This window comes from Dendropsophus ebraccatus, chromosome 3 (genome assembly GCF_027789765.1).
Source record: "Dendropsophus ebraccatus isolate aDenEbr1 chromosome 3, aDenEbr1.pat, whole genome shotgun sequence".
In the NCBI taxonomy this organism is placed as follows: domain Eukaryota; kingdom Metazoa; phylum Chordata; class Amphibia; order Anura; family Hylidae; genus Dendropsophus; species Dendropsophus ebraccatus.
In genome coordinates, this window is record NC_091456.1 from 196,641,789 (window position 1) to 196,666,415 (window position 24,627).

At 46.1% G+C, this 24,627-nt stretch overlaps 1 protein-coding gene across 1 annotated transcript in view; it reads left to right on the top strand.

Moving 5' to 3' along the window:
* LOC138786668 (zinc finger protein Xfin-like) overlaps positions 1–24,627 on the top strand; it is a 57,355-nt gene that overhangs the window by 31,247 nt on the left and 1,481 nt on the right. The window contains exons 8-13 of the mRNA XM_069963645.1: positions 499–1,213; positions 3,683–4,480; positions 11,925–12,595; positions 20,772–20,900; positions 22,184–22,370; positions 23,415–23,597. Of these exons, the coding sequence (XP_069819746.1) occupies positions 499–1,213; positions 3,683–4,480; positions 11,925–12,595; positions 20,772–20,900; positions 22,184–22,370; positions 23,415–23,597 (2,683 nt within the window). The remainder of the gene's footprint in view (positions 1–498; positions 1,214–3,682; positions 4,481–11,924; positions 12,596–20,771; positions 20,901–22,183; positions 22,371–23,414; positions 23,598–24,627) is intronic.

The window sequence follows — 24,627 nt, forward strand, 5'->3', positions numbered from 1 at the left end:
AGAAGTCACCAACAAGATGGTGGAGCTGCTGAGTGGAGAGGTGAGACTGTGGCTGCTGGGAATGCTGGGACATTATACAGTAACACCACTGGAGGGGTGGGGGGGATGACTGTGTGATCATTGTGTGTGTCAGGTTCCTATAAGGTGTCAGGACGTGGCGGTCTATTTCTCCATGGAGGAGTGGGAGTATGTAGAAGGACACAAGGATCAGTACAAGGATGTGATGCTGGAGGATCAGCAGCCCCTCCCATCAGCAGGTAATAGACAGGACTATATACACACCTCCTCTCTGTATTATCTGGATGGAAAGAATGAATTCAGTCTCTGTATGTGTTCCCTCCAGTCAGATCCAGTAAGAGAACAGCACCAGAGAGATGTCCCCGTCCTCTTCTCCCACAGGATCAGGTAGATGGATTTGTTCCCTATGATCTGTACATCCCACCTGACTTCTCCTGTCTGATGACTATTACAATATTTCTCTCACATCTTATGAATCAGGGGGAAGATCTGGACTATATTGATGCTACAGACATAATAGTTAAAGAAGAGACAGATGACAGCAGTGATGAGCAGTATAAGGAGAACACCACTACAGGGAACGAGCTGAACTCAATTAATGCTATAGACATAAGGATAAAAGAAGAAGAGACAGATGTGAGCGGTGATGAGCAGTATATGGAGGACATTCTTACAGAGGAGAATCTGAACTATTCTTATGCTACAGACAAGGTAAAACAAGAGGAGGAAGAGACAGATGTGAGCAGTGATGAGCAGTATAAGGAGGACATCACTACAGGGAAAGATCTGAACCCAATTAATGCTACAGACATAAGAATAAAAGAAGAGGAAGAAGAAGAGACAGATTACAGCAGTGATGACCAGTATAAAGAGGACATCACAACCCGGAAGAAACTGAAGTGTTCTAACGCTAGAGACATAAGGATAAAAGAAGAAGAGGAGACAGATGACAGCAGTGATGAGCAGTATAAGGAAAACATCACTACAGGGAAAGCTCTGAACTTTATCAATGCCACAAACAAGATAGTTAAAGAAGAGGAGGAAGAAAAAGAAGAAACTGATGACAGCAGTAATGAGCAGTATAAGGAGGATGTCACAATGAAGGATATAAACTTTATTAATATGACAGAAAAGACTGTTAAAGAAGAGACAGATGACAGCAGTGATGAGCAGTATAAAGATGACATCATTACAGGTAAGTTTCCTGGTAGAATATTATAATCTCTGTGTCCTGTCAGTCTTCTCTGCTGTATATCCCCCATACAGTGACACCATTATAGGAGATAACACACACTGTGCATCTATAAAAAACAGGTTCAGTTCAAAATGAACAATAATAAAAAGATTTTTTTCTTTTATTATTAGTCACAATGTCACAAGATAGATTCAGATGGCTTTCCTTAACCCCTTCATGACCCATGAGGTAACCTTACGTCATTGAGCCATTAGGGGGGTTCAGAGAGGGGTCTGGCTGTTACCCCGCTCTGAACCATGCCACTCCTGAATAATTAACGAAAAAACCCATGGTCTAGTGATGCTGATCACAGTTAAGAATTGATTAGAGATCAATGCAGTACATATGTACTGCATTGATTCATATGTGCAATCAGTGCAATGATCAGGGAAGTCCCCTATGGGGACTACAAATTTCTGTTAAAAAAATAATTTTTTTATTAATAAAAAAAATCCCCTCCCATAATAAGTTTGAAACCCCCTTCCCATTTTATAAATTATATAAAATAAATAAACATATTTGTTATTGCCGCGTGCAGAATCGCCCAAACTATTATTACATTCCTGATCTTGTGTGGTAAACGACAGAAGTGCAAAAAGGTTGCAAAATTGCTGATTTTTGGTCGCATGAAATCCAGAAAAAAATGTAATAAGAAGTGATCAAAAAGTCGCATATATGCAAGTAAGATAAATGAAACCCCTAAAAATGGAAAAAAAAAATCTAATTTTACTACGCAAATAAATATTTTAAAGTTTTGCAGCATATTTTATGGAAAAAATTAAGTCTGTCATTGCAAAGTACAATCAGTGGCACAAAAAATAAGGGTGTATGTGGGTCTGTAGGTGAAAAAATACAAGCGCTAGGTCATCAAAGGGTTAAATACTGCCAGTTTTTAACTATCTGCATTTGCCATGATGCTTACACCAGCGCTAAACTACTGGCCATATGAGGGTGGCCTAAGGTGGACGGCAGTTCGAATTCTTCCTTGGCTTCTGCTGATCTATCACCCGGGTGACATTTTTATTTGTAAGTAGCAGCTTTTCTGGTGGGATGCATAACTATATACCAGCAGTGACTATTGTATACATAACTATATACCAGCAGTGACTATTGTATACATAACTATATTATATACATAACTATATACCAGCAGTGACTATTGTATACAGAACTATATACCAGCAGTGACTATTGTATATACATAACTATATATACCAGCAGTGACTATATTATATACATAACTATATATACCAGCAGTGACTATATTATATACAGAACTATATACCAGCAGTGACTATATTATATACATAACTATATATACCAGCAGTGACTATATTATATACAGAACTATATACCAGCAGTGACTATATTATATACATAACTATATATACCAGCAGTGACTATATTATATACAGAACTATATACCAGCAGTGACTATATTATATACAGAACTATATACCAGCAGTGACTATATTATATACAGAACTATATACCAGCAGTGACTATATTGCATACATGACTATATACCAGCAGTGTATACACTACACACACATAAGTGCCAACCTTTGACTCAGTGGTGGTATAGAGAGTCACAGACCTGAGGCTAACCTGCTGCACAGCTCCTGCCTGTCACTGCCCGCCTGCCCAGACAGGGACTGTGTTGGAGGGAGGAGGCAGGCCAGGAAGCACAGCAGAGTTCAGAAGCCGCTGTTGCCTGATTCAGGTTTGGGCTGTGACTGTAGCATCCAGGAGAGAGATGAGACCCAGGAATCTGCCGCCTGAGGAGAGATGTTCATCTTCATGGAAGAAAGTGCCCTGGACAACACTGAAATTACATGAGGGGACATAGATATCTGTCAGAGATAGGTGTCCCTGCTCCTTATAACGCATGCTACACTAATAGTATAAGGAGAATACAGAGACTGGGAAGTTGTCTCTATACACAGCGACGGAAAAGATGGTGGATTCCTGGAGACGCTGCACATTACTTGTAACAGAGAGCGAAATGGATCAGATGTGTAGTGTTGGGAATATACTGGTATCACCATAAGTGTTGTTGTAAGTGATGGAGGAGGACGGGAGGGTTTCCTGATGGAGGAGGACGGGAGGGGGGGGGGTTCCATGATGGAGGAGGACGGGAGGGTTCCCCGATGGAGAGGGACGGGGGGGGGGGTTCCATGATGGAGGAGGACGGGAGGGGGGGGGGGTTCCATGATGGAGGAGGACGGGAGGGTTCCCCGATGGAGAGGGACGGGGGGGGGGGGGTTCCATGATGGAGGAGGACGGGAGGGGTTCCATGATGGAGGAGGACGGGAGGGTTCCATGATGGAGGATGATGTTCTGGATAAGATGCTGCACATAAATAATCTAAGTAAGAAATATATGAAACATTTCTAAGGTTATTACTATTATTCTCTTCTCTATTGTCAGGTGACTGTACCCGGAGATCAGAGGGAAATCTGATATATTCAGGTTATAAAGCAGAGAATCCTATCACACAGGATACATATGAAGAACATTCTATTACCCCAGATCTACCCTCAGCCCCTCACAGCAAAGATCTGTCATCTGATCCTTATATACCAGTCCCCTCTACTGATTCATCACAGCTTACAAAGCAAAATAATGAGAAGCCGTTTTCATGTTCACAGTGTGAGAAATGTTTTGCTCAAAAAGCAAGTCTTGTTAAACATCAAAGAACACACATAGGGGAGAAGCCATTTTCATGTAAAAAATGTGAGGAATGTTTTACCCATAAATCAGATCTTTTAAATCATAAAAAAACTCACGCAGGGGAGAAGCCGTTTCCATGTTCAGAGTGTGGAAAATCTTTTACTGTGAAATCTCAACTCATTATACATGAAAGGAGTCATACAGGGGAGAAGCCATTTTCATGTTCAGAATGTGAGAAATGTTTCATTGTAAAAAATCAGCTCACTCTACATAAGAGAATTCATACAGGAGAGAAGCCATTTTCATGTTCAGAATGTGAGAAATGTTTTACTTGTAAATCAAATCTTGTTAAACATCAAAAAATTCACGCAGCAGAAAAGCCATTTTCATGTTTAAAATGCGGAAAATGTTTTCGACGAAACTCACATCTCACTATACATGAAAGATCTCATACAGGAGTGAAGCCATTTTCATGCTCAGAATGTGGAAAACGTTTTGCTGAAAGCTCACATCTTACTAGACATAAAAGAACTCACACGAGAGAGAATGGAGTGTTATAATATGGGAAGAAATAAAGGAGAATTATTATTCAGGAGCTCAGAAAGAGCGTTATTATATGATGGGACATTCTCTTCTGAAGTCTTTTCCAACACCGAACTGCTGATGTAATACTGAGATAGAGGATTCCTGCTCCCCAAGTGCTTTATATTATATTTGGAAACATTGGAAAAATGTATCTGTAGTTTCAATTTATGTAATAACACTAAGTAACCTCCAGGAATATGAATCCCACCACACATAACGTATCACTATCCTTACCCACCAACCCTTCTCCTATGTCACTATCCTTACCCACCAACCCTTCTCCTATGTCACTATCCTTACCTACCAAACCTTCTCCTATGTCACTATCCTTACCTACCAACCCTTCTCCTGTCACTATCCTTACCTACCAACCCTTCTCCTATATCACTATCCTTACCTACCAACCCTTCTCCTATATCACTATCCTTACCTACCAACCCTTCTCCTATGTCACTATCCTTACCTACCGATCCTTCTCCTATATCACTATCCTTACCTACCAACCCTTCTCCTGTCACTTTCCTTACCTACCAACCCTTCTCCTATGTCACTACCCTTACCTACCAACCCTTCTCCTATATCACTACCCTTACCTACCAACCCTTCTCCTATGTCACTATCCTTACCTACCAAACCTTCTCCTATGTCACTAACCTTACCTACCAAATTTTCTCCTATGTCACTATCCTTACCTACCAAACCTTCTCCTATGTCACTATCCTTACCTACCAATCCTTCTCCTATATCACTATCCTTACCTACCAATCCTTCTCCTATATCACTATCCTTACCTACCAACCATTCTCCTATGTCACTATCCTTACCTACCAATCCTTCTCCTGTCACTATCCTTACCTACCAATCCTTCTCATATGTCACTATCCTTACCTACCAACCCTTCTCCTATATCACTATCCTTACCTACCAACCCTTCTCCTATGTCACTATCCTTACCTACCGATCCTTCTCCTATATCACTATCCTTACCTACCAACCCTTCTCCTGTCACTTTCCTTACCTACCAACCCTTCTCCTATGTCACTACCCTTACCTACCAACCCTTCTCCTATATCACTACCCTTACCTACCAACCCTTCTCCTATGTCACTATCCTTACCTACCAAACCTTCTCCTATGTCACTAACCTTACCTACCAAATTTTCTCCTATGCCACTATCCTTACCTACCAAACCTTCTCCTATGTCACTATCCTTACCTACCAATCCTTCTCCTATATCACTATCCTTACCTACCAATCCTTCTCCTATATCACTATCCTTACCTACCAACCATTCTCCTATGTCACTATCCTTACCTACCAACCCTTCTCCTATATCACTATCCTTACCTACCAAACCCTCTCCTATGTCACTATTCTTACCCACCAACCCTTCTCCTATGTCACTATCCTTACCTACTAACCCTTCTCCTATGTCACTATCCTTACCTACCAAACCTTCTCCTATGTCACTATTCTTACCCACCAACCTTTCTCCTATGTCACTATCCTTACCTACCAATCCTTCTATGTCACTATCCTTACCTACCAAACCTCCTATATTACTATCCTTACCTACCAACCCTTCCCCTATGTCACTATCCTTACCTACCAACTCTTCTCCTATGTCACTATCCTTACCTACCAACCCTTCTCCTATGTCACTATCCTTACCTACCAACCCTCCTCCTATCTCACTATCCTTACCTACCAACCCTTCTCCTATGCCACTATACTTACCTACCAACCCTTCTCCTATATCACTATCCTTACCCACCAACGCTTCTCCTATGTCACTATCCCTACCTACCAACCCTTCTCCTGTGTCACTATCCTTACCTACCAACCCTTCTCCTGTGTCACTATCCTTACCTACCAACCCTTCTTCTATGTCACTATCCCTACCTACCAACCCTTCTCCTGTGTCACTATCCTTACCTACCAACCCTTCTCCTATATCACTATCCTTACCTACCAACCCTTCTCCTATGTCACTATCCTTACCCACCAACCCTTCTCCTATGTCACTATCCTTACCCACCAACCCTTCTCCTATGTCACTATCCTTACCCACCAACCCTTCTCCTGTTACTATCCTTACCCACCAACCCTTCTCCTATGTCACTATCCTTACCTACCAACCCTTCTCCTATGTCACTATCCTTACCTACCAACCCTTCTCCTATGTCACTATCCTTAAAGGGGTTGTCCGGCGAAAAAAATTATTCACAGAATAACACACATTACAAAGTTATACAACTTTGTAATGTATGTTATGTCTGTGAATGGCCCCCTTCCCCGTGTCCCACCACCCCCACCCGTGTACCCGGAAGTGTGGTGCGCTATACATTACCTGTCACGTGCCGACCACGGTCTCCGATCTTCAGTAGTGACGTCTTCTTCGGGAGGCCAGCGGATCTTCCCGAGTGCTGGCCGCCCTCTGCAGCGTCATCCGAAGCTCAGCCGCGATTGGCTGAGCATAACTGTGCTCAGCCAATCGCGGCTGAGCAGCTGATGACGTGGCCGCGTCATCAGCCGCTCAGCCGCGATTGGCTGAGCATCACTGTGCTCAGCCAATCGCGGCTGAGCGGCTGATGACGCGGCCACGTCATCAGCTGCTCAGCCGCGATTGGCTGAGCACAGTTATGCTCAGCCAATCGCGGCTGAGCTTCGGATGACGCTGCAGAGGGCGGCCGGCACTCGGGAAGATCCGCCGAACTTACGAAGAAGACGTCACTGCTGACGATCGGAGACCGTGGACGACACGACATGCGGTGAGTATAATGCACCACACTTCCGGGTCTAGCGTGGGTGGGGGGAAACACGGGGAAGGGGGCCATTCACAGACATAACATACATTACAAAGTTGTATAACTTTTTAATGTGTGTTATTCTGTGAATAATTTTTTTCGCCGGACAACCCCTTTAACCACCAACCCTTCTCCTATGTCACTATCCTTACCCACCAACCCTTCTCCTTCTCCTATGTTACTATCCTTACCTACCAACCCTTCTCCTATGTCACTATCCTTACCTACCGCACCTTCTCCTGTCACTATCCTTACCTACCAACCCTTCTCCTATGTCACTATCCTTACCTACCAACCCTTCTCCTATGTCACTATCCCTGCCTACCAAACCTTCTCCTATGTCACTATCCTTACCTACCAAACCTTCTCCTATGTCACTATCCTTACCTACCAAACCTTCTCCTATGTCACTATCCTTACCTACCAAACTTTCTCCTATGTCACTATCCTTACCTACCAATCCTTCTCCTGTCACTATCCTTACCTACCAATCCTTCTCCTATATCACTATCCTTACCTACCAACCCTTCTCCTATGTCACTATCCTTACCTACCAACCCTTCTCCTATGTCACTATCCTTACCTACCAACCATTCTCCTATGTCACTATCCTTACCTACCAAACCTTCTCCTATGTCACTATTCTTACCCACCAACCCTTCTCCTATGTCACTATCCTTACCTACCAACCCTTCTCCTATATCACTATCCTTACCTACCAACCCTTCTCCTATGTCACTATCCTTACCTACTAACTCTTCTCCTATGTCACTATCCTTACCTACCAAACCTTTTCCTATATTACTATCCTTACCTACCAACCCTTCCCCTATGTCACTATCCTTACCTACCAACCCTCCTCCTATGTCACTATCCTTACCTACCAACCCTTCTCCTATGCCACTATCCCTACCTACCAACCCTTCTCCTATATCACTATCCTTACCTACCAACCCTCCTATATCACTATCCTTACCCACCAACCCTTCTCCTTCTCCTATGTTACTATCCTTACCTACCAACCCTTCTCCTATGTCACTATCCTTACCTACCGCACCTTCTCCTGTCACTATCCTTACCTACCAACCCTTCTCCTATGTCACTATCCTTACCTACCAACCCTTCTCCTATGTCACTATCCCTGCCTACTAACCCTTCTCCTATGTCACTATCCTTACCTACCAAACCTTCTCCTATGTCACTATCCTTACTACCAAACCTTCTCCTATGTCACTATCCTTACCTACCAATCCTTCTCCTGTCACTATCCTTACCTACCAATCCTTCTCCTATATCACTATCCTTACCTACCAACCATTCTCCTATGTCACTATCCTTACCTACCAAACCTTCTCCTATGTCACTATCCTTACCTACCAATCCTTCTCCTGTCACTATCCTTACCTACCAATCCTTCTCCTATATCACTATCCTTACCTACCAACCCTTCTCCTATATCACTATCCTTACCTACCAAACCTTCTCCTATGTCACTATTCTTACCCACCAACCCTTCTCCTATGTCACTATACTTACCTACTAACCCTTCTCCTATGTCACTATCCTTACCTACCAAACCTTCTCCTATGTCACTATTCTTACCCACCAACCTTTCTCCTATGTCACTATCCTTACCTACCAATCCTTCTATGTCACTATCCTTACCTACCAAACCTCCTATATTACTATCCTTACCTACCAACCCTTCCCCTATGTCACTATCCTTACCTACCAACTCTTCTCCTATGTCACTATCCTTACCTACCAACCCTTCTCCTATGTCACTATCCTTACCTACCAACCCTCCTCCTATGTCACTATCCTTACCTACCAACCCTTCTCCTATGTCACTATACTTACCTACCAACCCTTCTCCTATGTCACTATCCTTACCCACCAACCCTTTTCCTATATCCCTATTCTTACCTACCAACCCTCCTCCTATGTCACTATCCTTACCTACCAACCTTTCTCCTATGTCACTATCCTTACCTACCAACCCTCCTCCTATGTCACTATCCTTACCTACCAACCCTTCTCCTATGCCACTATACTTACCTACCAACCCTTCTCCTATATCACTATCCTTACCCACCAACGCTTCTCCTATGTCACTATCCCTACCTACCAACCCTTCTCCTGTGTCACTATCCTTACCTACCAACCCTTCTCCTGTGTCACTATCCTTACCTACCAACCCTTCTTCTATGTCACTATCCCTACCTACCAACCCTTCTCCTGTGTCACTATCCTTACCTACCAACCCTTCTTCTATGTCACTATCCCTACCTACCAACCCTTCTCCTATATCACTATCCTTACCTACCAACCCTTCTCCTATGTCACTATCCTTACCCACCAACCCTTCTCCTATGTCACTATCCTTACCCACCAACCCTTCTATGTCACTATCCTTACCCACCAACCCTTCTCCTATGTTACTATCCTTACCCACCAACCCTTCTCCTATGTCACTATCCTTACCTACCGCACCTTCTCCTGTCACTATCCTTACCTACCAACCCTTCTCCTATGTCACTATCCTTACCTACCAACCCTTCTCCTATGTCACTATCCCTGCCTACCAAACCTTCTCCTATGTCACTATCCTTACCTACCAAACTTTCTCCTATGTCACTATCCTTACCTACCAATCCTTCTCCTGTCACTATCCTTACCTACCAATCCTTCTCCTATATCACTATCCTTACCTACCAACCATTCTCCTATGTCACTATCCTTACCTACCAAACTTTCTCCTATGTCACTATTCTTACCCACCAACCCTTCTCCTATGTCACTATCCTTACCTACCAACCCTTCTCCTATATCACTATCCTTACCTACCAACCCTTCTCCTATGTCACTATCCTTACCTACTAACTCTTCTCTTATGTCACTATCCTTACCTACCAATCCTTCTTCTATGTCACTATCCTTACCTACTAACTCTTCTCCTATGTCACTATCCTTACCTACCAAACCTTCTCCTATATTACTATCCTTACCTACCAACCCTTCCCCTATGTCACTATCCTTACCTTCCAACCCTCCTCCTATGTCACTATCCTTACCTACCAACCCTTCTCCTATGCCACTATACTTACCTACCAACCCTTCTCCTATGTCACTATCCCTACCTACCAACCCTTCTCCTATATCACTATCATTACCTACCAACCATCCTCTATCACTATCCTTACCCACCAACCCTTCTCCTATATCCCTATTCTTACCTACCAACCCTCCTCCTATGTCACTATCCTTACCCACCAACCCTTCTCCTGTGTCACCTTACCTACCGAACCTTCTATGTCAATATCCTTACCTACCAACCCTTCTCCTATATCACTATCCTTACCTACCAACCCTTCTCCTATGTCACTATCCTTACCTACCAACCCTTCTCCTATATCACTATCCTTACCTACCAACTCTTCTCCTATGTCACTATCCTTACCTACCAACCCTTCTCCTATGTCACTATCGTTACCCACCAACCCTTCTCCTGTGTCACTATCCTTACCTACCAACCCTTCTCCTATGTCACTATCCTTACCTACCAACCCTTCTCCTATGTTACTATCCTTACCCACCAACCCTTCTCCTATGTCACTATCCTTACCTACCAACCCTTCTCCTATATCACTATCCTTACCTACCAACCCTTCTCCTATGTCACTATCCTTACCCACCAACCCTTCTCCTATGTCACTATCCTTACCTACCAACCCTTCTCCTATGTCCCTATCCTTACCCACCAACCCTTCTCCTATATCACTATCCTTACCTACCAGACCTTCTCCTATGTCACTATCCTTACCCACCAACCCTTCTCCTATGTTACTATCCTTACCTACCAACCCTTCTCCTATGTCACTATCCTTACCCACCAACCCTTCTCCTATGTTACTATCCTTACCCACCAACCCTTCTCCTATGTCACTATCCTTACCCACCAACGCTTCTCCTGTGTCACTATCCTTACCTACCAACCCTTCTCCTATGTCACTATCCTTACCTACCAAACCTTCTCCTATGTCACTATCCTTACCTACCAACCCTTCTCCTATATCACTATCCTTACCCACCAAACCTTCTCCTATGTCACTCCTTTTCTGTCAGTACGTGGCCACATGACACAGGAGTCAGTGACCTGGCAGACTGAAGTGCTGCTGTGGTGTCTTTAGGGCGGCCGAATCAATGTTGGATTGTCTTATGTGGGTGCACATCTTGTGGAGCATCTCAGGGTATATAAACCACAAGATTGAAGCCATGTGCCAGGCCATGGGATATGTGTGAGGTTGCTGAGCGGCCGCCAGGTTACAGCCATTGTCACACACAACAGCGTCAGGAACATTGGATGTGAAATCTGGAATGAGATTTGGTGGGCGGGGGGGGGGGGGGGTTCTCACTGGGGGCTCCCTGTGCATGAGGGTGAGGGGCAGCATATTATCGCTTCCTCTCGGGTATTGAGAGCTGAACGCTGGGATGGGAAACCCTGTAGAACGGAGCAGATGACCCCGGAGATGAATAACCTGAGGAAGGTAAACATGCGGTGTCACACACAGGTGCTGGTTATGGACCACAGTTTGGTTCCACCTAGTTGGGTGCTTTGCTGACGTGTGCCGGATCATGCTGCTGCTGCTGGTGGTCATGCTGCTGCTGCTGGTGGTCATGCTGCTGCTGCTGGTGGTCAGGCTGCTGCTGCTGGTGGTCAGGCTGCTAGTGGTGGTCAGGCTGCTGCTAGTGGTGGTCAGGCTGCTACTAGTGGTGGTCAGGCTGCTAGTGGTGGTCAGGCTGCTGCTAGTGGTGGTCAGGCTGCTACTAGTGGTGGTCAGGCTGCTGCTGGTGGTCAAGCTGCTGCTGGTGGTGGTCAGGCTGCTACTAGTGGTGGTCAGGCTGCTGCTGGTGGTCAGGATGCTGCTGGTGGTGGTCATGCTGCTGCTGGTGGTGGTCATGCTGCTGCTGGTGGTGGTCAAGCTGCTGCTGGTGGTGGTCAGGCTGCTGCTGGTGGTCATGCTGCTGCTGGTGGTGGTCATGCTGCTGGTGTTGGTGGTCAGGCTGCTGCTGGTGGTGGTCAGGCTGCTGCTGGTGTTGGTGGTCATGCTGCTGCTGGTGGTCATGCTGCTGCTGGTGGTCAGGCTGCTGCTTGTGGTGGTCAGGCTGCTGGTGGTGGTGGTCATGCTGCTGCTGGTGGTCATGCTGCTGCTGGTGGTCATGCTGCTGCTGCTGGTGGTCATGCTGCTGCTGCTGGTGGTCAGGCTGCTGCTGGTGGTCAGGCTGCTGCTGCTGGTTATCTTTGCTCGGCACAGGCTGACAATGAGACTATGCTCGGAGCTTTGTTTAAAAAAGCGCCACATGAAGGATGACCGACCCCTCTGCACATTGGCTTAACACAAGGGGCTGCTCCGGGACCTCGGGACCACTTGTTCTAGATCACCTTCTTCCTCCACCCCACGGCCTCCTCCAGTCTGTGGCCGTGATGCAGCTTCATCCCCCTCTGAACCGCTGTGTACCACCGTCTCACCAGTGACCAACATGGAGTCAGTGACCTTGTCATTACTATTATTATTCCTCTGACAACAAGTACAGCTACTTAGCACCCCAGGCTGTGTGTGGTATTACAATTCCTCACCAATCACTCAAAAAAACTCACACAACCTGAGTACAGAGGAAGAAAGCCGCCATGTTTTTCTAACCTTGGATAATCCTAAAGAGCAACGTGCAGAAGCTCCTTGGTCTGTTAGAGAAATCCACCATCTTATCCATGGGATCTGGAGAGAGCAACGATCTTCATATGGGCTGGAGCTCTGTATAGTCACATTATACACATACAGCTCAGCTACATGTACAGTACACACATACAGCTCAGCTACATGTACATTACACACATACAGCTCAGCTACATGTACATTACACACATACAGCTCAGCTACATGTACATTACACACATACAGCTCAGCTACATGTACATTACACACATACAGCTCAGCTACATGTACATTACACACATATACAGCTCAGCTACATGTACATTACACACATATACAGCTCAGCTACATGTACATTACACATATACAGCTCAGCTACATGTACATTACACACATATATAGCTCAGCTACATGTACATTACACACATACAGCTCAGCTACATGTACATTACACACATACAGCTCAGCTACATGTACATTACACATATACAGCTCAACTACATGTACATTACACACATACAGCTCAGCTACATGTACATTACACACATATACAGCTCAGCTACATGTACATTACACACATACAGCTCAGCTACATGTACATTACACATATATACAGCTCAGCTACATGTACATTACACACATATATACAGCTCAGCTACATGTACATTACACATATACAGCTCAGCTACATGTACATTACACACATACAGCTCAGCTACATGTACATTACACACATACAGCTCAGCTACATGTACATTACACATATACAGCTCAGCTACATGTACATTACACACATACAGCTCAGCTACATGTACATTACACACATACAGCTCAGCTACATGTACATTACACACATATACAGCTCAGCTACATGTACATTACACATATACAGCTCAGCTACATGTACATTACACATATATACAGCTCAGCTACATGTACATTACACACACATACAGCTCAGCTACATGTACATTACACATATACAGCTCAGCTACATGTACATTACACATATACAGCTCAGCTACATGTACATTACACATATACAGCTCAGCTACATGTACATTACACACATACAGCTCAGCTACATGTACATTACACACATACAGCTCAGCTACATGTACATTACACACATATACAGCTCAGCTACATGTACATTACACACATACAGCTCAGCTACATGTACATTACACACATATACAGCTCAGCTACATGTACATTACACATATACAGCTCAGCTACATGTACATTACACACATACAGCTCAGCTACATGTACATTACACATATACAGCTCAGCTACATGTACATTACACACAGGGCTCTGCTGCAGGCATATATAACACACACACACACACACACACACAGCTCTGCTGCATACACATCACACACAGCTCTGCTCCACACACACACACACACACACACACAGCTCTGCTGCATACACATCACTTCAGACAAGGCTGAAGTTGGTTTCTTATTCAGAGGATTTTTCTTTTTCCTGGCTTAGTTATTATTCTTACAGAAAATTGATAATATTCATAACCTTCCTGTAACTGAGGAGACTGGTGATAACAATGGCCAAAAAGACCCCACGCTTGGCGTAAAAATGGGCATCAAAGTGAAAACACTAAATTATTATTTGAAAATAAACTTGACTTGGGGCCTCTGATCTCACACTGATAATACACAGAGAGGGACGCCCCCCATCACCTCCAACAGAGTCCAGCTTGGCCCAAAGTGGTTCTGGGTATAAAAACTGGCATCAAAGTGGGCAGATAGGCATTTTTTTTTTTTTTTAAATATTTATTTTATTTTAAAATTTTACACAGGTCTATACATTGTGAAGGGAAACAAAACCCCAACAAGACGGACGATAAAGACATCTTTGTGATACCAGGAATACACAATTTGCATAAGATGTGAAAATCTAAGGCTAACGGTGGTGATGCGAATCTAGCAACCGAAAAAAAGAAACTTTTGGCCAAAGTGGCTCAATCTCATCCTCATCTCCGTACAGTTTGGGCAGGCCTCGCCTCGATACGCTCCGGGATAGCGGGAGAGTGAGGCCATGTTTCCCGCCATGTTTCGCTTATTATCGCCTTGCAAATTGCGGTCCATGCATCTAAGATTGGTTTGGAGAGATCTGATTATTCAAGACTCCCAGTGTGAGAACACCCGTGGTGCTGAGCGCATCGAGTTCTGCCTCCTCAATGGCCATGACAAGTATGATAAGGAGTGTATAGGGTTCTCTACATCATCTAAAAGAGAAGATAGAAACAGAGGCTTGAGAAAGGCCGTGAGCTGGGAATAGACCATAAAGTGGCCTGGGCCCAACGCATGTCTGGCTCGGAGTTCTTTGAAGGTCAAGTATCTATGCTCGGTATCGTGCAACACATGTTCAACCAGGAGGATGCCCTTTTCTTTCCACTTATGGTATAGCTTGCTCTAGATCTCCGGGTGTACTTCGGGATGAGACCACAGGGGCATATACCTGCCAATACAAAAGGGCCTCTCTAGATCTTTTAAGCTAGATTTCCATGCTATCAGAGTATCCCTTAGTAAGACACTTTTTTATGTGGGAGGGAAGAGCAGGGAGTTCCGTATATAGGACCGCTGAGAGCGGCCATGGCTACGCCATTGGCCTTTCAAGGTGTATATTAGAGTAGGGCCCCCTCTCAACCAGTCGACCCCATGGCGTAAGAGACACGCATTGCTGCGCCTAATATCTGGGAAGTTTAACCCTCCCTGATCGCAGAATAATTGTAGTTTTTTTAGGGCTATGCGTGGACGCTCCCCCCCTACCCCCCCCCCCCCCATATAAAACGTGTAAATGTCGTGGTTAGCCTGCGGACATCATCATGTTTCAGCATTACCGGGAGCGTTTGCATCGGATAGAGTAAACGCGAGAAGGCCATCATTTTGATAAGGTGGCATCTGGCCAGTAACGGTAATGGAAGCTTTTTCCAGCGGTCTACGTTCACACAGAGCAAAAGGGGCGGATTACGCGAGGAAATATTTCCGCCTGAAATCAACTGACGCTGAATTCCGAGCAGAATCCCTGCGTACTCTGCTAGGAAAGTGTTCAGCTCATAATCAGCTCTTGACAAATTCAGCGCGGAATACTCGAGGAATCCGCGCTGATTCCGCATGCATTCAGCGGTGAAATTCAGCGAGTATACTAGACTATACCAGAATATATACTAGAATCCTACTCCCCCATTTTTTCCCCATTTCCGCGCTGATTCAGCACGTAAGTTCCGCTTGTATTACGCGTGTATTCCGCGCTGAAACAGAAAATCAGAGCCCCATTGGTCTGTATAGGCTTCCGCTAGCGGAAGAATGAACATGTTCATTCTTCTGGCGGAGAGCGGATTAGCCGCGGAACTTTTAGCGAGGAAATTCCACTGTGTGAACTGCAGAGCAGAATTTCCATTCAACACAATGGAAATTAGCTCTGCACCTATTTTAACGGCTGAAATTTCAGCGCAGAAATTCAACTGCTTTTGCTCTGTGTGAACGAGCCCTAAGGAGGATAGGATCGAATGGACCAGAGGGGGGTAATTAAGCCCATACAAAGTACCTGGACTAGTGCCCACCAAGATTCCCAAGTATCTCATATTGGTCCTAGAGATGGAGACTGTAGTACCCAATGAATGTTGCGTTAGTCTAGAGGAGGAGGCCCTCAGTTCCAGTAAGGTGCTTTTGGCTATATTTATGCGAAATCCAGAGCGGATACCAAAGTCCAGCAAGCGATCAAAAACCGGTGACAGGTCCCTAGTCGGGTCGGCCAAGAAGATTAGTAAATCATCTGCAATTAGTGCTGAATTGACAGGGATTCCCCCCACCCGTATTCCCTCCACGGTATCCCGGTGGGCTAACACCCTCGAGTGAGGCTTGATGGCTATATTGAATAGTAGAGATGAAAGGGGGCAGCCCTGTCTGGTGCCTTTTGTCGGTGAAAAGGGGGCTGATAGGAATCCCGGGGTCCCTACCCTAGCTTGGGGGAAGGTATATAAGGAGTGTAAGTAATTCATGAAGGAACCCGCAAACCCCATTGCTCGCATAACATCCCACACCCACTGCACACTGTCAAGCGCTTTTTCGGCGTCTATGGACAGTATGGCGGGGGAGGGGTGCAGGTCAGGCCTCAAATGCACCTCATCAAGTACGGCTATTACCTTCCTCAAATTTGTCACCGCCGACCGTCCCTGTACAAAGCCCACCTGATTCGGAGATATGAGACAGGGTAAGGGCCCTATTCTACCAGACGATTATCATTCAGATTATCGTTAAATTGTTCAAATCTAAACGATAATCATTCGGTTGAAATGCAGTTAACGATTAACGACCGAACGAGAAATTGTTGATCGCTTTATAAGACCTGGACCTATTTTTATCGTTGCTCGTTCGCATTGAATAAGGGCCCTAGTCCACTGGACGATTATCGTTTGCATAATCGTTAACGATTAACGATCTCAAACGGCCGCTATTGCGAAAGACCTGAAAACGTTCACTCATTTCCATGGAACGATAATCGTTACTTATGATTGTAATTGCGATCTTTTTTCTTCTCTATTTATTCGCTATTGCGTTCGTATCTATTGCGAACGACCGAACGATGTCTTATTCAATGCGAACGATTTGCGAACATTTTGCGAACGAGCAACGATAAAAATAGGTCCAGGTCTTATAAAGCGATCAACGATTTCTTGTTCGGTCGTTAATCATTAACTGCATTTCAAACGAACGATTATCGTTTAGATTCGAACGATTTAACGATAATCTGAATGATAATCGTCCGGTGGAATAGGGCCAGGACGAAGGGCTGTGTGCCCTTTTTATGTACAAAGCGGTCCATCCCCGAGCTGGGTGTAGGGGGGACCGGATGAGGGTGATTGCGGCAGCGTGCGGGTTGCTATATCCAGGGCTGCGGGGACGGAGCGAGCCTCAGGTGCGTCCTCCTCACATGGCGCCGGAACCGGAAGTCAGATAAGCATTTTTCATGATTTGAATAAGTAACAGCTGTTTTCAAAGGGTTAAATGAGTTCGGGCCACTGATCTCACACTGATAATACACAGAGAGGGGCCCCGCATCACACTGATAATACACAGAGAGGGGCCCCGCATCACACTGATAACACACAGAGAGGGGCCCCGCATCACACTGATAACACACAGAGAGGGGGGACCCCGCATCACACTGATAACACACAGAGAGGGGCCCCGCATCACACTGATACTACACAGAGAGGGGGGACCCCGCATCACACTGATAACACACAGAGAGGGAGGACCCCGCATCACACTGATAACACACAGAGAGGGGCCCCGCATCACACTGATAACACACAGAGAGGGGCCCCGCATCACACTGATAACACAGAGAGGGGCCCCGCATCACACTGATAACACACAGAGAGGGGCCCCGCATCACACTGATAACACACAGAGAGGGGGGACCCCGCATCACACTGATAACACACAGAGAGGGGCCCCGCATCACACTGATAACACACAGAGAGGGGGGACCCCGCATCACACTGATAACACACAGAGAGGGGCCCCGCATCACACTGATAACACAGAGAGGGGCCCCGCATCACACTGATAACACACAGAGAGGGGCCCCGCATCACACTGATAACACACAGAGAGGGGCCCCGCATCACACTGATAACACACAGAGAGGGGCCCCGCATCACACTGATAACACACAGAGAGGGGCCCCGCATCACACTGATAACACACAGAGAGGGGCTCCAGTGCTCCTAATGGTCTTTATGTACAGTGGGGAAAATGCCAAACTGCACCACAACGGCATCGAGGATGAAGATAAGAGACGTCCCGTCATCCATGGCCTCTGCGCTGCAATAGGGACATATCAGCAGGTTAGATTACTCACACCTCCAGGTAGTTCCCCTTTAAGGCCAGTTCACACACAGTAAAATTAATGGAATTTTGTGTCAGAACTCTTCGCTGCCGAATCCCGTCTGCCTCAGTGACATACAGTCTGTCTATGGGAGGGATCGCACACCTCCGCTCTCTGCCCCACACACATCACACACAGACAGCTCTGCTCCACACACATCACACACACACAGCTCTGCTCCACACACGTCACACACACAGACAGCTCTGCTCCACACACGTCACACACACACAGCTCTGCTCCACACACATCACACACACACAGCTCTGCTCCACACACATCACACACACACACAGCTCTGCTCCACACACATCACACACACACACACACACAGCTCTGCTCCACACACATCACACACACACAGCTCTGCTGCATACACATCACACACAGACAGCTCTGCTCCACACACGTCACACACACAGCTCTGCTGCACACACAGACAGCTCTGCTGCACACACATCACACACACACAGCTCTGCTGCACACACATCACACACACACAGCTCTGCTGCACACACATCACACACACAGACGGCTCTGCTCCACACACGTCACACACACACAGCTCTGCTCCACACACGTCACACACACACACACAGCTCTGCTCCACACACGTCACACACACACAGCTCTGCTCCACACACGTCACACACACACAGCTCTGCTCCACACACGTCACACACACACACACAGCTCTGCTCCACACACGTCACACACAGACAGCTCTGCTCCACACACGTCACACACAGACAGCTCTGCTCCACACACACAGCTCTGCTCCACACACACAGCTCTGCTCCACACACATCACACACACAGACAGCTCTGCTCCACACACATCACACACACACACACAGCTCTACTGCACACACGTCACACACAGACAGCTCTGCTCCACACACACAGCTCTGCTCCACACACATCACACACACAGACAGCTCTGCTCCACACACGTCACACACACACAGCTCTGCTCCACACACATCACACACACACAGCTCTGCTCCACACACATCACACACACACACACAGCTCTGCTCCACACACATCACACACACACACACACACAGCTCTGCTCCACACACATCACACACACACAGCTCTGCTGCATACACATCACACACAGACAGCTCTGCTCCACACACATCACACACAGACAGCTCTGCTCCACACACACAGCTCTGCTCCACACACATCACACACAGACAGCTCTGCTGCACACACATCACACACACACACAGCTCTGCTCCACACACATCACACACACACACACAGCTCTACTGCACACACCTCACACACAGACAGCTCTGCTCCACACACATCACACACACACACAGCTCTGCTCCACACACATCACACACACAGCTCTGCTGCACACACATCACTTCAGCTCATCCAGCACAGGAGAGTCCTGCATACACTGAGCAGCAGCCCCTGATCATGTGACTCCTCCTCATCCATGTGACTGATCACATGACTGTGACATCATGGCAGGTCCTGGAAGCACAGGAGAAGCACACGGCTCCTGTCCGGCTCTGCAGCTGGAGGTACAGTATATATATATATGGAGGTCGGTATCCGGGTCGGGGATGATACCAGGAAGCACAGACTGTTAGTAGTTAATGACATCATGTCTCTGCTCATGTGACTGTATGATGTCACTGCCTCCCTCTTCCCTCTATTACCTCACACTATAGATGTATTACCTCTTTCCCAGCATATGACGTATATAGGATAGTAACTCACGTCTCCATAGAAACTACACTCTCGGTGACTGTTATATTTATATGGGATTTTGTGTCTTTCCTCTTCAGGTCTCTACAATACAGAATCCTCCATTAATGTCCATGACCGACCAATTCATAATGAAGAGAGACAAGAACAAGATGGCCGACAGGATAATAACCCTCACGCTAGAGATACTATTCCGGCTTACTGGGGAGGTGAGGGATTCTGGGAGTGATGTCATCATGACATCATTCTTATCTATGGAATAACAGATGGATAGGACTGGGGAGGTGAGGGATTCTGGGAGTGATGTCATCATGACATCATTCTTATCTATGGAATAACAGATGGATAGGACTGGAGAGGTGAGGGATTCTGGGAGTGATGTCATCATGACATCATTCTTATCTATGGAATAACAGATGGATAGGACTGGAGAGGTGAGGGATTCTGGGAGTGATGTCATCATGACATCATTCTTATGTATGGAATAACAGATGGATAGGACTGGAGAGGTGAGGGATTCTGGGAGTGATGTCATCATGACATCATTCTTATCTATGGAATAACAGATGGATAGGACTGGAGAGGTGAGGGATTCTGGGAGTGATGTCATCATGACATCATTCTTATCTATGGAATAACAGATGGATAGGACTGGAGAGGTGAGGGATTCTGGGAGTGATGTCATCATGACATCATTCTTATCTATGGAATAACAGATGGATAGGACTGGGGAGGTGAGGGATTCTGGGAGTGATGTCATCATGACATCATTCTTATCTATGGAATAACAGATGGATAGGACTGGAGAGGTGAGGTATTCTGGGAATGGATGGAGTGATAGTAATGTGTCTCTCCATACACAGGATTACACAGTAGTGAAGAAGTCCTCTAGTGGGCGCTGTGGGGCCCCTGGGTGTGAAGGATGGGGAAGAACCCTGAGCCCAATCCCGGGGCCCCTGATACATGAGGAAATGGAGGAAGAGAAGATCCTAGAAGTCACCAACAAGATGGTGGAGCTGCTGAGTGGAGAGGTGAGACTGTGGCTGCTGGGAATGCTGGGACATTATACAGTAACACCACTGGAGGGGTGGGGGGGATGACTGTGTGATCATTGTGTGTGTCAGGTTCCTATAAGGTGTCAGGACGTGGCGGTCTATTTCTCCATGGAGGAGTGGGAGTATGTAGAAGGACACAAGGATCAGTACAAGGATGTGATGCTGGAGGATCAGCAGCCCCTCCCAGCAGCAGGTAATACACAGGACTATATACACACCTCCTCTCTGTATTATCTGGATGGAAAGAATGAATTCAGTCTCTGTATGTGTTCCCTCCAGTCAGATCCAGTAAGAGAACAGCACCAGAGAGATGTCCCCGTCCTCTTCTCCCACAGGATCAGGTAGATGGAGATGTTCCCTATGATCTGTACATCCCACCTGACTTCTCCTCCTGTCTGATGACTTTTACAATATTTCTCTCACATCTTATGAATCAGGGGGAAGATGGGAACAATATTAATGCTCCAGAGACAGATGTGAGCAGTGATGAGCAGTATAAGGAGAGCATCACTACAGGGAAAGATCTGAACTCAATTAATGCTACAGACATAAGGGTAAAAGAAGAGACAGATGACGGCAGTTATGAGCAGTATAAGGAGGACATCACTACTGGTAACCTCCCAGGTGAGTAGTGACCAGTAAATGCAGAGAACAGTCACACATTCTCCTCAGTCACCGGCTGTAACTATTCTGTGTGGAATATTATTAGCTATTACCCGTGATTAAGAACTGTCACCATTCGAAACGCATTGGTGTTTCGTTGGTTTTTATGATTCATGGAATTTTACTACATTAAATAAAGTGTAAGTTGTATTGGAGCTTGGGTTGACATTACTATATGTCTGACCTGCCTTACTACTCGCTGTCCTCTGGACCGGCTGCCATTCACAGTGGGACCACTCATGGGAAGTGACCTGGTGCCCTCTAGCATCTACGTCCACCTTCCTTATCCTGGAGCAGGATAAAGGCTCCTCCATGAGCATAACCAAAGGTCCAGCCAGTTGGGTATCACAGCAGGTCCACACCCGCTGCACACAATGAGAAATCACCATCTTTAAGGAACGGCATTGTCTCATAGTAACCTAACCCTGGTGGTGAATTATTTTCATTACGTCATGGAGACGACCACACCTGATGACTAATGCACAAAGGTTTGGAGGAGACTGCAAGCAGGACAGGAGGTTAGCAGCCTAAAAGAGAACAGAGTTAGATCCTCTCTGGGGCGCCATGACTGACAGCAGTGCCTGATCCCCTAGTGTGAGCGGTCACCACCTTCTGGGTTAACAATGTTCAGGACATGGCATCTCCCTATGGAGCACCCCGGCTTGTAGAGCTGTCGCTGGGAGGACGAGTAGCCGAGGTGCAGGAGCTTCACAGCCGCTCCGAGAATACGGGGAGTTGTGCGGTAATGGAGCAGGTTGTCAGCATGGACAGAACAGTGCAGATATAACTACTTCTCTGAAAGCCTCGAGGGGTCCATATCCGGATGGGGTCAGAACTAGGGGACAGGACTATATACACACCTCCTCTCTGTATTATCTGGATGGAAAGAATGAATTCAGTCTCTGTATGTGTTCCCTCCAGTCAGATCCAGTAAGAGAACAGCACCAGAGAGATGTCCCCGTCCTCTTCTCCCACAGGATCAGGATCAGGTAGATGGAGATGTTCCCTATGATCTGTACATCCCACCTGACTTCTCCTCCTGTCTGATGACTTTTACAATATTTCTCTCACATCTTATCAATCAGGGGGAAGATCTGGATTTTATTGATGGTATAAAAATTATAGTTAAAGAAGAAGAAGAGACAGATGTCGACAGTGATGAGCAGTATAAGGAGGACATTACTGCAGGTAAGTAGTAACCACTAAATGCCAAGAACACTCACTGCAGATGGGAGAGATGCGACGGGAACAAGCGCTTGGAATCTTATTCTGGCATAAAATTCAAAGAACCTAGAGGTGCACTTTATTGGTGGAAAATCCCACCAGACTTAGTTTTGGTTTCTAGGTTACCTTTGAAGGTCTTAATGGTGGATGAGAGCCGGATGTGTCGGGGAGGCTCGGGCAAAGTCTTGGAGGTGGCTGGTAAGGTACATAAAATGGGGGAGGAAAAAAGGAGGTCACTGGAAAATCAAAGGTTGTGTGGAGGACAACAGCGGGATATCAGGTCAGAGCTGTACGGAGGGGACAGGGTGTCGACGGTCTTGTATGTCTTGGTCAACAATTTAAAAACAATTTGTTGGGCAATGGGAGCCAGTGAAGGGATTGGTAGAGGCAAAGTGAGGGATTAGAAAGGCAGTGGGGAGACTGGAGGAGAGCGGTGGGTGTTAGATGGAGGTCAGCCGGAGATAATGAGAGCATGGACCAGCAGTTTTGTTGGGTCAGGGTTGAGAAAAGAGCGGATTCTGGAAATTTTTTGAGGTGAAGGCGGCAGGAGGTGGTCAGGGCTGAACATGCAATTTAAGAGACAGGGTAAGGGCCCAATTAAAAGAGCGATAATCTGCAGAATCAGGCTGATTATCACTCCATGTAATAAAAACAACGTTCATCCAGTGACAATGATCATCGTCCGATCGTGTCTTTTGGCCCTGACTAAAAAACATTGGCTGCCGACCGCTCATGGCTACATGTAATAGTGATGGATGGATAATGAATCGTGAATAAAATAATAAAGTATATATGTTACCTCTCCACGCTCCCCGGTGTCTTCCTGGCTTCTGCTCGCAATTTCAGAGCCGGGACGATAGTTCTCATCTTTAGCATCTCCCATGCCTCCCATGATGCCTCCCATGATGTTATTAGCCTTGGCAGAAGCTGCCTGGCACTGATCACTATAGGTGAGGTTACTGTCCACCAATAGCCATAGCTCCTTCTCTGTGCC